This window comes from Oryx dammah, unplaced genomic scaffold, assembly GCF_014754425.2.
Source record: "Oryx dammah isolate SB20612 unplaced genomic scaffold, SCBI_Odam_1.1 HiC_scaffold_6, whole genome shotgun sequence".
In the NCBI taxonomy this organism is placed as follows: Eukaryota; Metazoa; Chordata; class Mammalia; order Artiodactyla; family Bovidae; genus Oryx; species Oryx dammah.
The window spans coordinates 16985401-16998284 of NW_024070190.1; the positions used below are offsets into that span (position 1 = coordinate 16985401).

Below are 12884 nucleotides of genomic sequence, written 5' to 3' on the forward strand. Positions count from 1 at the left end.
AAGTGCTGTGCACCCACTGGCCTGGGCTGCAGGGTGGACTTGTCCTCTGGGACATGACCTGGGGCTAAAAGCAGCCAGCGGGCAGTACCACCTCTGTCCCATGCCTTCCGCACCCTCATTCACTGGTCTTAGAGGGAAGGAGACAGGGCCCATGTTCTCTCCTTCCTGCAGGGATCCCACTCCAAGTGAGGGCCCACCTTTCCTGGAACCCCACACAGCCCTCCTTTGACAGACACATGCACATGCAAAGCATATCTAACACACATGCCCCAGAAGTGCTGGGCTAACACATTAGTCAGGCTCTGGCCCCAAATTTAGAAGCATGGGGAAGAGATCAGGCACTGACTCAGGGTGAGATGGGCTGAATGGCCTTCTCACCACATCCTGGCTGTGCGACCAGGGACAGCCCTTTCATCTCCCTGCCTCTGCTTCCTTATCTGCAGCAGTAATAGTAAAGACAGGTGACATTCACGGGCCGGGGACCAGGAGCGATGCCTGGAACAGTAACTGGAATCGTCCCACCTGATCTTCTCAAGCACCCAGTGAGGGACATGCCCACTTCCCCACTGTACAGATGGAGGAAACCGAGGCGCATGGAGGCTGGGGAGCTGCCCCAGGGTCTCCCAGTGGCAGGGTTTAGTGGCGTACTGCAGAGTGTCTAGCCAATGTCTGTGGCTGGGGCGCCCTAAGCGGTCATCACAGTTTATAGCGTCCGCACACTCTGAACTTTCGTGTGTGACTCTCCGTTTTCCAAGCATCCCCATGCACGACATTCCCCACCCCCATTCGAATTCAGCTGCTCCTTGGCTCCCAAAGGTCTCTGTAGAGACAGCAGGAGGTTCGCTGGGCAACAGGTTAGCCTTAGGTCCAGGAAATCCCCGCATTTGGTAGTTGTCCCCCCCAACTTTCACCCAAGCTTCCAGACACCGTCCCCGTAGCAATAACTGGCCTGTGATGCAAACTGGCCTCCAATATCATTGCAGCCACGTATGCCCTGTGTCCGACCCATTGCCTCCCAGAACCTCAGTGTTCACATCTGTGAAATGGGAGTGGTGAAATGAGCCGCCTGCAGGTTTTGGTAGAGGATCGCCGGCGGGGCCTCGCTCACGCCCTCAGCCCAGAAGCCCTGGCCGGGCGTGGGGCAGGCGGCCGGAGGGGCGGGGGCCGGAGCCGGGCGGGGGGCGGGCGCGGGGCGGGCTGCGCGGCGGCGGGGTCGGGGGAGGAGAGGGGGGCGGGTGGCGGGCAGGCGGTGGCGCTGCTCCCGCGTCACAGCGCCGGGCGCGGCGGGGAGATGCGGCTCCTGGCGCTGGCGGTGGCCGTGCTGCTGGCGCGGGCTCCGGCCCCGGGTAAGCGCGGCGGGACCGGGTGGCTCGGGGACCCTGGGTGGGGCTCGGGTGGCGGGGCCCGGGGAGGCCGGGGCTGGGGACCCGGGACTCGGGCCTGGCCGGGAGGCCCTGACGCCTCCGGGCCGCCCCCTCCCGGTCCCGGTCGGCGCCCGCGAGCCGCGGTCTGTCGGTCCGGGCGGCGGAGCCCAGCGGAGCCTCTGGAGGGTCGGGGCTGCCGCGTCCCCTCCTCCCCTCCCGCTCGGCTGGGACCCCAGCGCTCCGCCGGACCCTCCGCAGCCCGGTTCTCTTCCAGGGGCCAGGCCTCCAAGTGGAAGATGCGAGCAGGGCTGTGCGAGTCCTAGTTTTGGCGTGTTTTCTGTTTTCTTCCCAACAGTCAGCGCCAACAACTGTTGGCAGGTTAGTGGGCAGCGACTTCCCTTGAATTCTCTTCGGAGAGTTCTTTGGAGGACCGGTCCGAAGGGGCCGCATCGGCCGCCGGCCGTGGGGTCTGGGGACTTGATCGCGGGCATTTTGCGATGACCCGGCCTGGGGAGCTAGGGGATCCTCGGCTGGATGAAGCCGGGCCCTTTCCCCTTGCCCTGAGCACCCGACTTTCGGGGCAGCCTCTACCCGCACTACGGGCTTTCATCTGGGGTTTCTGCTTCCCACTTCTAAGGTGCTGAAGACTTTTATTTCCCAAGGCTGAAAGGGCAGTGTTGGCTAGAATAATAGTAATAATAAATATATGGATGGCACTCACATTTCCTGGGTGCCCATTGGGTGTTACAGTTGTCTCCTTTAATCACACAGTGCTTCAAAGTAATAATGACAAGAGTAAATATATACCCAAGTGCTTTGCAAACATTAATTCACTTAAACTTGTCTCTGAGGGAAATGCGTATTGTTATCCCTTATTTTATAGATGAGGAAACAGGCCTTGTCCATGAGTTGACTTGCTTTAAGTCACAAGGCTTATACCTGCTTTAGCTGGGATTTGAACGCAAGAATCCTGGGTCTAGACCGCTTTTACTGGCTAGGCTGTGTTGCCAGTGTTTTTTAAGTAAGGGGGCTGATGAACAGAGTAAAGTAATTTTCCAGCATTTGGGTGGGTGGCCCAGCGTTTGAGCCAGCATAGATCGAGTCTGATGGGGGGGGGGGGACTTGGTTCCCAGTGGGAAGAAATTTACCCCTTGTCCCCTGGCTACCAGTGCAGCGGGGTTTCCAGTGAACTTGAAATCGGCCCTGTGGGAAATGTTCTTCACAGTTGTTGCTGTCTTGGCTCGCAGTTCCTGGAGGTTCGACTGAGAGAGTTGGGCCAGGGCAGCTCTAGTGGCCAGCAGCCAGCAAGATGCAAGAGGGGGGCGCAAGGGTGTTTGTTCCCTGGGCTCCACGACCTTTAATCCCAGGTGCTGTCAGCAGTGGTGTCCCCAGAGAGGGGCTTTTTCCAGGAAACCTCGGGAGCTTTGAGGACTGGAATTAGGGGACCTTTATTTATTTGGCCGCGTTGTGTGGCATGTGGGATTTTAGTTCTCCGACCAGGGATCAAACCCACGCCCTCTACACTGGAAGTGCAGAATCCTAACTGCGGACCGCCAGGGAAGTCCCCTGGAATTTGAGAACCTTTAGTCAGGCCTGGCTGTGCCCAAGGCTGTGTGATGATGGGAGCTTCTGCTTGTGCTGCACCCAGAATGCCAGTCATTCTTTTAAGCTTTCCATCCACAGCCCCTGGTTGCGGCACCTCAAGAGAAGGCCTGGCAGATCCACTTTATACCTACGTCTGGGCTCTTAACTGCTGCACTTTTCTACATTTTCCTTTGGGGAAAAGTGGGGCCTGAGGGATTACCTGGTCCCACCCGTCATTTTACAGCAAACTGAGGGGGCAGAATATTTACTCAAAGCCACGCTGTAGTCCAGATTGGTGGTTGAGAACTGTCTCTGATGCCAGATGGCCTCGTTGCTAATTCCAGCCCTGTCATGTTCTGTGTGAGCTTGAACAAGTGTCTTTGCTTCTCTGGGCCTTAACCCTCTTGTCTGTAAAATGGGGATAAACATAACTATGAGGATAAATTAAGAAAACACGACTAAAGTGCTTAGAACCGTCCTTGGTCTAGAGTTCACATCCAGTAAATGTTAGTGTTCATCACGGGTCAGGGCCTTGTGTCCATCCTGGATCAGAGCTGTTTTAAGGTGACCACCTTAATATGAAGGCATTACCCTGTAGGCTGGATCTCTGCTTGGTATTCGGTCAACACGGGCTTCTAGTGCCATGGGTTTTAAAGTGATACAGTTATATTTCTTTCAGAGATTTATTTGTCACGAATTCAGACTATCCTTTTAGTAAGAGTGAGATTACTGCCAACTGGTACCCACAGTGTGCATTCCTTATCAATGCAGAGGCTCCTGGCTTCCTGAAAGGAGAGGGGACGTTTCTTCTAGACAGACAAGTGTGGGGCACAGAGTCATTAGTGCTTAGCTTGCCCAGTTGGAACAAAGGGACCCTAGCCTTGCCACCTCTGTGTCCCAGGCGAGGCAGGCACTCTGTTTCTGTTAGAGGTTCTATACTCCCCTGTACCTGGAAGCTGCTATTTCTCACTTCATAAGTGTAGGGAGCGGGTAAGTGGGGGTAAGGGAGAGAAGGTGGTTGAGTACTAGATGAATAGGTTCTGTACTATTTGGCTATACTGAAGTCCTTTTAGGCTGTTTTCTGAGCTTTAGTTCTTTTCATAACATTATCCAAATGGGAACAAGAGGATTAGACCCCATAAATCTTATCTACAGGAATTTAACATTTGTTTACAGGGGGAATCAGCTATGTAATTTGTGGGATTCAGTGCAAAATGGAAATGCAGGGTCCTTCATTTTAAACTTTTTAGGCTTTTAAAAGAGCAACAGCAGAGATGAAATCAAATGGCGACCCTCCAAGCTTAGGGCCCTGCATGACTGCTGATCGTGTCCCCGAGAAGCCCAGCCTTCTTCCTATAGATCGCTGTGTGTGTCACTTTCTGTTATTTCCACCTGCCCTGTTCTCAGAGCATGCAAACATTTGTCAGTATTTTAAAGGTGCTTTTAAAAAGTAGCATTTTTATTTATTTTAAAAAAGTATTTGTTTGTGCTGGGTCTTAGTTGTGGCGTATGAACTCTCAGTTGCTGCATGTAGGATCTGGTTCCCTGACCAGGGATTGAACCCAGGCCCCCTGCCTCGGGAGCACAGAGTCTTAGCTGCTGGGCCACCAGGGAAGTCCCTAAAGGTGCAAGGCATCATCTTCCTGCTTTTGAAATGAGGGAACTGAGGCCCTGAGGACCTCACTCCTAGTAGAACCAGGTTTCTAGCCTGGCTTTCTTGGATTCCAACCCCTGGCTCTCTGCCCAGTCCTGCCACACCGCTGGCAAGGCCCTGGGCCTTGAGCATCCTGGCACCCAGCCCATGAGTGGAGGGCATATCTGCCTACCAGGTCATGGTACATGTGCTTGTTGAAGAAATAAGGTTCTCTGCAACAGGAAGCCTGACCGTCTGTTTTGGGTCAGTCTCTTTCTTGCCCATGTTGTCATATTCCTCCTTTAAGAACTGGTCCTGGGGGCCCTGACTGGGGTGCAGTGGCCCCTCCTGAGGTCTGTCTGCAGACTAGGTGGCTGCCTGGGCAATGGTGCGGTGCACTTCACTGGAGGATACTGATCTTCCCATTTCCAGCCTGCACTAGGCTCCTCCTGCCTCAGGCCCTTTGCACAGGCAGAACCGTCTTCCACAGGGATCATTGGCTCGCTGCTGCCCTGAATTTGTGTCATGCGCTCCACCTCAGCCTTCCGCTCACCCTCACCGCCCCAGGGTTTCTTTCCTCCCTGACACACGGAGATCAGAGTCTCACTCTCGGTTTTGTAAGCCCCTCGTCATTTCTGTGTGGTCAAGACACTTTGTAGTCACGTTCTCCTGTGGCCGGTGCGGTGCCGTGTCCACTGGCCTCTCAGCTCCTTGAGGTCGGGGTGCCTCTTCTCACAGTGCTCGGCACATGGCTGTTCTCAGCAACTAGTTGCCAAGTGATTAAGTGAGCAAAGCATAAGCTCGGGTGTGAGCTGGAGGAAGCGGATTGCTGCGTGTGGAGGTGGCTGGGGTGGGGTCGGTGGGGGTCTACCTCCCACCTCACTTCCCGGCGGTGCAGGACCAGAAGGCAAGCAATTTAGTTCTCCAGCACGAGTGACTTCAGTGCTTCTTCCTCCTCAGCTGCAGAGGGGAGACTCTGCCCTGCCCGGGGCTACTCCCTTACCTTATATGGTTTCAAAGGGTCTCTTGACACCTGACTCTCCTGTCTGGTAGCTGGGTTGGTCCATCTTGCCTGCTTTGCCCCTCTGCCCTGCAGGGTGTGGATGCTCTGTTGTTCAGAATGAGACCCAGAGGGGAAAGGCTAGGAGCCCTCCCTAGCACCACACTCTAGCCAGCCTGTCTCTACTGCGTGCCTCTGGGCCGCTCTGCAGTTTCTCATATGCTGCTGCTATTGCTGCTGCTGCTGCTAAGTCGCTTCAGTCGTGTCTGACTCTGTGTGACCCCATAGACGGCAGCCCACCAGGCTCCCCCATCCCTGGGATTCTCCAGGCAAGAATACTGGAGTGGGTTGCCATTTCCTTCTCCAATGCCTGAAAGTAAAGTGGAAGGGAAGTCGGTTGAGCCATGTGGGGCCTGATAATTGCCATGGGCAGAAGCTGTGTGATGCTCTTCTCTAGTGTTTAAACATCCAGCTCAGCAAACATCTGCAAGGCACTGGGTCCTCTACCTGTGTTTTCTCCCTCCCTCAAGCAATGCCGCTTCTTACAGCTGTTTGCCTTTGGGCTGAGTTGTGTTCCCTAGGCTTGAGGTAGTCATTTCCAGTGTAGAGTGGAGGGCGTTACCTGGGGCAGTGGCCTTCTGAGAAGGTCACTGTATGTGTGGGGGACCATACAACCTGAGAGCCTGTGTCTTTTAACAAAGCTAAATGCCCCGAGGAACCTGTGGGCATTATCGTTCCAGTCACCCACCCCCATACTCTCGTGTTGAAAGTAGGTGTAAATATCTGGGCTGGTGGTAAGACTAGGGCCGAAATAAGCCTTCCTGGGAGGAAGGTTGTATTGCTTCACTGGGGCCACCGTCACAAAGTGCCACAGACTGGGGGCTTCGCCAACAGAGTTTAGTTTCTCCCAGCCCCAGGGGCCAGGAGTCTGCAGGGTCGCTGTCTGCTGAGCCCTCTCTCCTTGGGCTGTAGTCGGCCGTCTTCTCCTTGTGTGTCTACGTGATCTTTCCTCCGTCTGTGCCTGCTTCCTAATCTCCTCCTTTAAGGACACCAGTCATGTTGGATTGGAAAAGGAAATGGCAACTCACTCTAGTATTCTTGCCTGGGAAATCCCATGGACAGAGGAACCTGGTGGGTTACAGTCCATGGGCTCGCAAAAGAGAGACTAATCAACGACAACATGCTGGATTGGGGTCCTTCCTGAGGGCCTCATTTTAACTTCGTCGTCTCATTAAAGGTGCACTCTCCAATACAGTCCCATTTGGAGTTCCTGGGGATTAGGGCTTCAGTATAGGAATTTGTGGGGGACACTGTTCAGCTCATAGCAAGGGTCTTTGCACGTCAGTGGGAGTGACGTGTTTGGGCCATTTGTAAGAGAGGGGCTAACTGAAGACAGAGAGGCGTTTCCGTCTTTAACTGGGGAAGATGGTGCACTGTGCTCCCTTTCCTGGGAGCTGCTAACTCGGCCTGAGCTGCAGAAGTGGAAGAGTTACTAGTTTGCCTCCAGGATGGAATCTGGCCTCCCATGAGGACTGGAGCACTTGGCATGTTCTCCTGGTTTCAGCCACTATAAATAATCCCTCCTTCCTGCAGCGTTAATAGGAGGAGACGAGGGTGTGGGGTCCCGGCTGTGTGCTCATCCCATCCATGCTGTTTCAATTTCCTGCCTTCCCCAGCTCTCCTTGCCTCCACTGGGGAGACCTTGGGGGCGGGCAGAGCAGGACTTCAGTTCTGGAAGCCAGCTGCTCCATCTCTGCTGCTCTCTGCCTGCCAAACTCTTGGGCAGCTGTTGAAGTGGGGTCAGCCTGGCATTTCTGTGCTCTTCAGGGGGCTCCCACCATGGGGCCTGAGCGGACTTTGGGGAAAATGCTTTTGGTCTACTATACCGTGGTGTGCGGGCTGGTGGGCAAGCTGCAGGGAAACGGTGAGGGCAGTCCCTCCTTTGTCCTGTGGGAGTGACTTGCGTAGATGGTGAGGTTGTTACTAGGGGGCGTGTGCCTTCCTTGGGTACCTGTTGATCTGCATTCCCGAGTGTCTGTCTCCCTGGGTGGCTTTCTCTTTGTCACTGTAAACATACAAGACCTCATTCTCGTTCACGATGAGCTGAGTCCAGCCAAGCATCCATCTTTTCCTTCTGAATTCACTTCCATCTATTTTTTTTTAATGGTGACAAAAGACTATCACAGTGCTGTTAGCTGAATAAAGACCCCCAAAGATGTCTGCATCCTGATCCCTGGAACTGTGAATGCAGTTTAAAAGGCACTTTATGGATGTGATTAAGTTAAGGATCTTGGAGTATCCTGGAGTGTCCTGGTAGCCTGGCTTTTAAGAGTTGAGAAGCAGAAGAAAATTGACTCTCAAGTTGTATCTCTGGAGGTGTTCAGTTTATTAAATGAACAGGGGAAACTGTGTGGAAACGATATGTAAGGAGCTTACTGCCTGAATTTTTACCATGAAGGATACTGTTTGTGTTAAACTCTCCCTGTCACCCCCAGCACACACAGGGCCTCACCTTGTTGACTCACAGCCTGTTCACGGTGGAAGGTCCAAATCTTTACTCTCTTTTTCATCCTTCCTCCTTGCTTACTGTAGCACTGACCAGGGTTCAAAGTCTTGGGCAACTCTGCCATCCAGGCCCCCAAGTCCCCTCGTGTGACCAGGAGGTGGTATTTCAGGGCTCTTAGTTTGGGATGACCTTGGGGACACCTGCTCGTGCAGTAGGGCGTCATGCTTCCTGGAGTTGCTTGCTGGGCAGCGCAGGGATGATGATGTGGGATCTGGTGAGAATACAGCCCTGCTTGGACAGTAGCAGGCTCTGGGCATCCTGTCCTTCCTGGGCTCTGCCTGCCAGGGGGAGGCTGCACTCATGAGCTCCCGGGCTGCATGGCTGCAATATGTAATCCCTGCAGACGCCGTGCAGTGTGTCTACTGGGAGAAGACCTTGGCGAGGGTAGCTGGGCTGGCTGATCTTGGGTGGACAGGGAGTGGCACCCTTAAATGTCAGCTTGGAGTAGAACCGTGGCTGGTGAGAGTCAGCCCTGAGACCAAAGGACAGGACTTCGACCTGGGCCTGGTTTCCTGGGGCACATTTCGGGTTGCTGAGCTAGTCTGGGGCCCCTCTCTGCTCCTGGGCTCATTGGCTCTTTTCCCTGCACTTCAGCTGTTAGACCGTGGATCATGGTCCTAGGAGGCTTGGAGTGAGACACCAAGGCGCCTCTGTCATTCCAGCTCCCTGGTGCTAGTTTACCACTCACTGGATCAGTACTGACAATCGGCCTTGGTTGCAGCAGAAATAGCTGAGACAGGGAATGGGGACCACAGCGTTGCCTCCTCAGGGAGGTGATGAAACTGATTGAAGCGGGCCTTGGGGAGGCAGGTAGGAAAGGTGGATTTGATGTCAGCTGGATAGTTTTAAGAGCTTCCCCAAATTTAAATCTTTATGTGAAATCTCCTGAATTTTAAATATCAGCAACTAACTAAAAAAAGAGAAAAGCATCTAGGCCAGGTGATCAGTGGCGTCCCACTTGCAGGGGACCATCTCACAGGCTGAGGACATGGGGGCCCACAGAGACCCACTCCATGCCCCAAGGAGGGCTCCTTTGTGAAGGCAGCGTGCGCGTAGAAGGGGTGGAGGTGGCCCGCCTCTCTGGCCTGCACATCCCTCTGGCTCCTTGAGAGAAGAGGCTGTGTGTGCGCACCCGGGGAGTGGCGGTGGCCTTCCTCATTCTCTTCCTCCTTTTTTTCTCTGCAGAGGTCTGTGGAGCCCTCAACGTCACCGTGTCCCCGGGGCCCGTGGTTGACTACCTGGAGGGGGAAAATGCCACGCTTCTCTGCCACGTCTCCCAGAAGAGGCGAAAGGACAGCTTGCTGGCTGTGCGCTGGTTCTTCGCGAGGCCAGACTCCCAGGAAGCCCTGATGGTTAAGATGACCAAGCTCCGGATGGTGCAGTACTACGGGAATTTCAGCCGCAGCGCCTACCGGCAGAGGCTGCGCCTCCTTGAGGAGCGGCGTGGGGCGCTCTACACGCTCTCTGTCTTGACCCTGCAGCCAGCAGATCAAGGGCATTATGTCTGCAAAGTCCAGGAAATCAGCAAGCACAGGAATAAGTGGACAGCTTGGTCCAATGGTTCCTCAGGGACAGAAATGAGAGGTAAGAATACGTCTTCTCTCTGGGGAGAGGGGAAGGGGGCAAGTCAGAGGGTCTCCCTCCAGCTGGCCAAACAGTGGCCTCCAGGCCAGTCCTACTGAGCTAGAATACATCTTCTGGACTCTAAGGGCCAGGCTGTATGAGCCAGGCCATGAGAATGAGGGTAGATCTTTATGGGGATGCTGGCGCTGACCTTTGCTATAGATATAAAGTCAGGAAAGAAGGTGTCTGGCCTCATGCCAGCCAACCTGCCCCTGGGCAAACTTGTTTTGTACCTGAAAGGGGACTGGCTGTGTGGTTCATTTGCCTCTTGCTCAGGTCTGCGCTGCCTTGATTGCTTTGCCTGGGGATGGGAGAGCCTTTGAGAGGAGGCACACATTGGGAGTGCCTTGATGTGAATTGCCAGGCCTCAGAGCAGGGCAGCCTGGTGGCTCTGATCCATTGCCCAGAGGAACTGATCCAAGCCTCAGGGAACAGCTCACTCAGAGATTCATCCAAAAGTGAGCAAGGGACCAGGGGTGGCCCTCCCTTTCTGGAAACAGATAAGAGGCATGGGCCGTGTTCTGGAACATCTTAGCTACCAAATGCTATATTTAAGGGTTATCCCTATTTTTTGGTGGAGTTCCACTTGTGGCTTGTAGGATCCTAGTTCCCTGACCAAGGATTGAACCTGGACCCAGGCAGTGAAAGCATCAAGTGCTTACCACTGGATCACCAGGGAGTTTCCCAATGGTTATCATTTTTTACCACTGATGTTCCATTCAAGAAGCCACCTATCGCAATTTTAATGAGACTTGTTATTGTTGCTAAAATTACATCTTTGATTGCTTTGCACGTGAATTTGGCAGGAGGACCACAAAATAAACCTGATGATAAATCTAATTTTATTTTATACGTGTCATTAAATTAAAAGCAATAGTGATGCTGTTAAAGGGACAGAACTCAGTTGTGAACAGGCATTTTAATATCCTGTGTGTTATCCAGTGGCTTCCCTGATGGCTTAGTGGTGAAGAATCTGCCTGCCAAGCAGGAGACACAGGAGACTCAGGTTCGATCCCTGGGTCAGGACGATCCCCTGAAGGAGGAAATGGCAACCCACCCCAGTATTCTTGCCTGAAAAATCCCACGGAGAGAGGAGCCTGGTGGGCTACAGTCCATGGGTCGCAAGAGTCAGAACACGACTGAGCAACTGAGCACGCATATGTCAAAGTAAATAATTCACACGGATAGTCCAGCTCCATTTGTCTTTGGAGTTTGCTTATCTTCGTGTTCTTAAGCACGGAATGATGTAGTATCTGAAATGTTGTGCACTTTTTCTCTTTAAGCAAATTCATTTAAGACAACATTATACTATTAATATAAGTATGTATTTTGGCACAGAAAATAGAAAAGTCAGATGACCACAGGCTGAGGAGAGAATCCACTCTGGATATCCCTTGGCTCTAAAACGTATGGTCTTACGTATACCCTTTTAATTTTTATGCCCCGATGTATTCTGGAGCCCTGTGGTAAATCTCTGGGCAGTAATGACTCTCTGCCAATTAGAGGAGAGAAAAAGGTTCCTCGCATTCAAGTGAGTGCTGTCGGCACTGTCCATTATTTCAGGTGTGTCCCCGTCAGTGAGTGAAGTTGGGTTCCTTCTAGAACATTTATTTGGTTACATGTTACCACAACTTAAGGTGGTTTGTGCAGCTACACTGAAACTAATCTCTTTCCCCCACTTCTCGGTACTTTGATCCGCTCTTGTGAGTGTGAGAGGAAGGGGTGGAGTTACAAGGGGGTGTCCAGGGAATTGTGTATAAACTGCAACCGGTCACATTCCTGCCGCGTCCCTAAGATGGTGTCTCCTGACACAGTCCAGCTCCGTAGCCATGTGCTTGCAGAGTACTTTCCCAGTGTCATGCAAAACGAGAAATCTGGACAAAAATTAAAAAACAGACCAAGTAACCAATCTACCCCAACAATTGCAATTTTATTTGCTTTATTTTGTCCGTGTGTGTTTTTGAGTTTCTCTAAAATTGGAATAAGTCCTTGAGCATGTCTGTTGAGGTGACTAAAAAAATAAGTAACAAATTACTGGGAAAAAAATCTATGTTAATAAATGAGTTTGTCCTGGGTTTTTCCCTGGGGACATCTCTGAAAGGGTGTGGCTAAAAAATATAGGCTGTATTAAGTTGTCATTTTATGTTTTAACTGAACAAATCATTAAAGTATGATGGAGAATCGGGGATTTTGAAGAATGGGAAAGATTTAAAGTGGGGTCTGTGTGAAAACCACTTATATACGAGACCATGGAGGGGGCGAGCTCCTGATTCTAGGAGATGATAGTTATCATCACAATGAAGAATGAACATGTGTGACCCTCTAGGTTACTGGAGTCATGCTTGCCTTTTTTTAGAGAATCTGCCATATCCCATGAACTTGCCAGCGTCAGTTTACTGTACGGAGGCAGGAGGCAAGGCAAAGGGTGCTGCGCAGTTTCCTCAGTTGCTTGTGCCACGTGACCATTTCAGTGAGCCCGAAGCCCTGCCTGCAGAGAACCTGGATCCAAGAGCCCTAAGTGCCGCGTGGTGTGGGAACCCTCTGGAGAGGTTTCCAGGAGGGTGGATGTTAGGTCTGATTTCATTTAATTGTTTCATGAGTGATTTGAAAAGGGGGCACATATCACCTTAATGAACTTTACATAAAATACGAAACTGGGAAATGTTCTTAACATCAACAAGGAATAAAACATGAGAAATGGGAATCCAGAGAGCTGAGTAATACAAGCAGGATATAACAGAATGAGATTCAGTTTGGAAAACGGCAGTGATGTACATCTAGGGGACAGCTCGCAGGCAGTGGTGGAGAGTCAGCAGGAGGCTGTCCGTGCAGGGACTTTGCTGGTGTCAGTGGCAAATTAGATGCTCAGCTCTAGGGTGACAGGGGGCTCCCCTGTGGCTCAGTAGGTAAAGAATCCGCCTCTAATGCAGGAGACCTGGGTTTGATCCCTGAGTTGGGAAAATTCCCTGGAGAAGGAAATAGCTACCCACTCCAGCATTCTTGCCTGGAAAGTCCCATGGACAGAGGAGCCTGATGGGCTACAGTCCTTGGGATCACAAGAGTTGGATACAACTTAGCGACTAAATCACCACTGCAGGGTGATACAGCAGAGCA

At 52.4% G+C, this 12884-nt stretch overlaps 1 protein-coding gene across 1 annotated transcript in view; it reads left to right on the plus strand.

The window, feature by feature from the left end:
• The first annotated feature begins 1257 nt into the window (after positions 1-1257).
• VSTM4 (V-set and transmembrane domain containing 4) overlaps positions 1258-12884 on the plus strand; it is an 81251-nt gene continuing 69624 nt past the window's right edge. The window contains exons 1-2 of the mRNA XM_040242851.1: positions 1258-1346; positions 9333-9731. Coding sequence (XP_040098785.1) covers positions 1292-1346; positions 9333-9731 — 454 coding nt within the window. The 5' untranslated portion in view covers positions 1258-1291. The remainder of the gene's footprint in view (positions 1347-9332; positions 9732-12884) is intronic.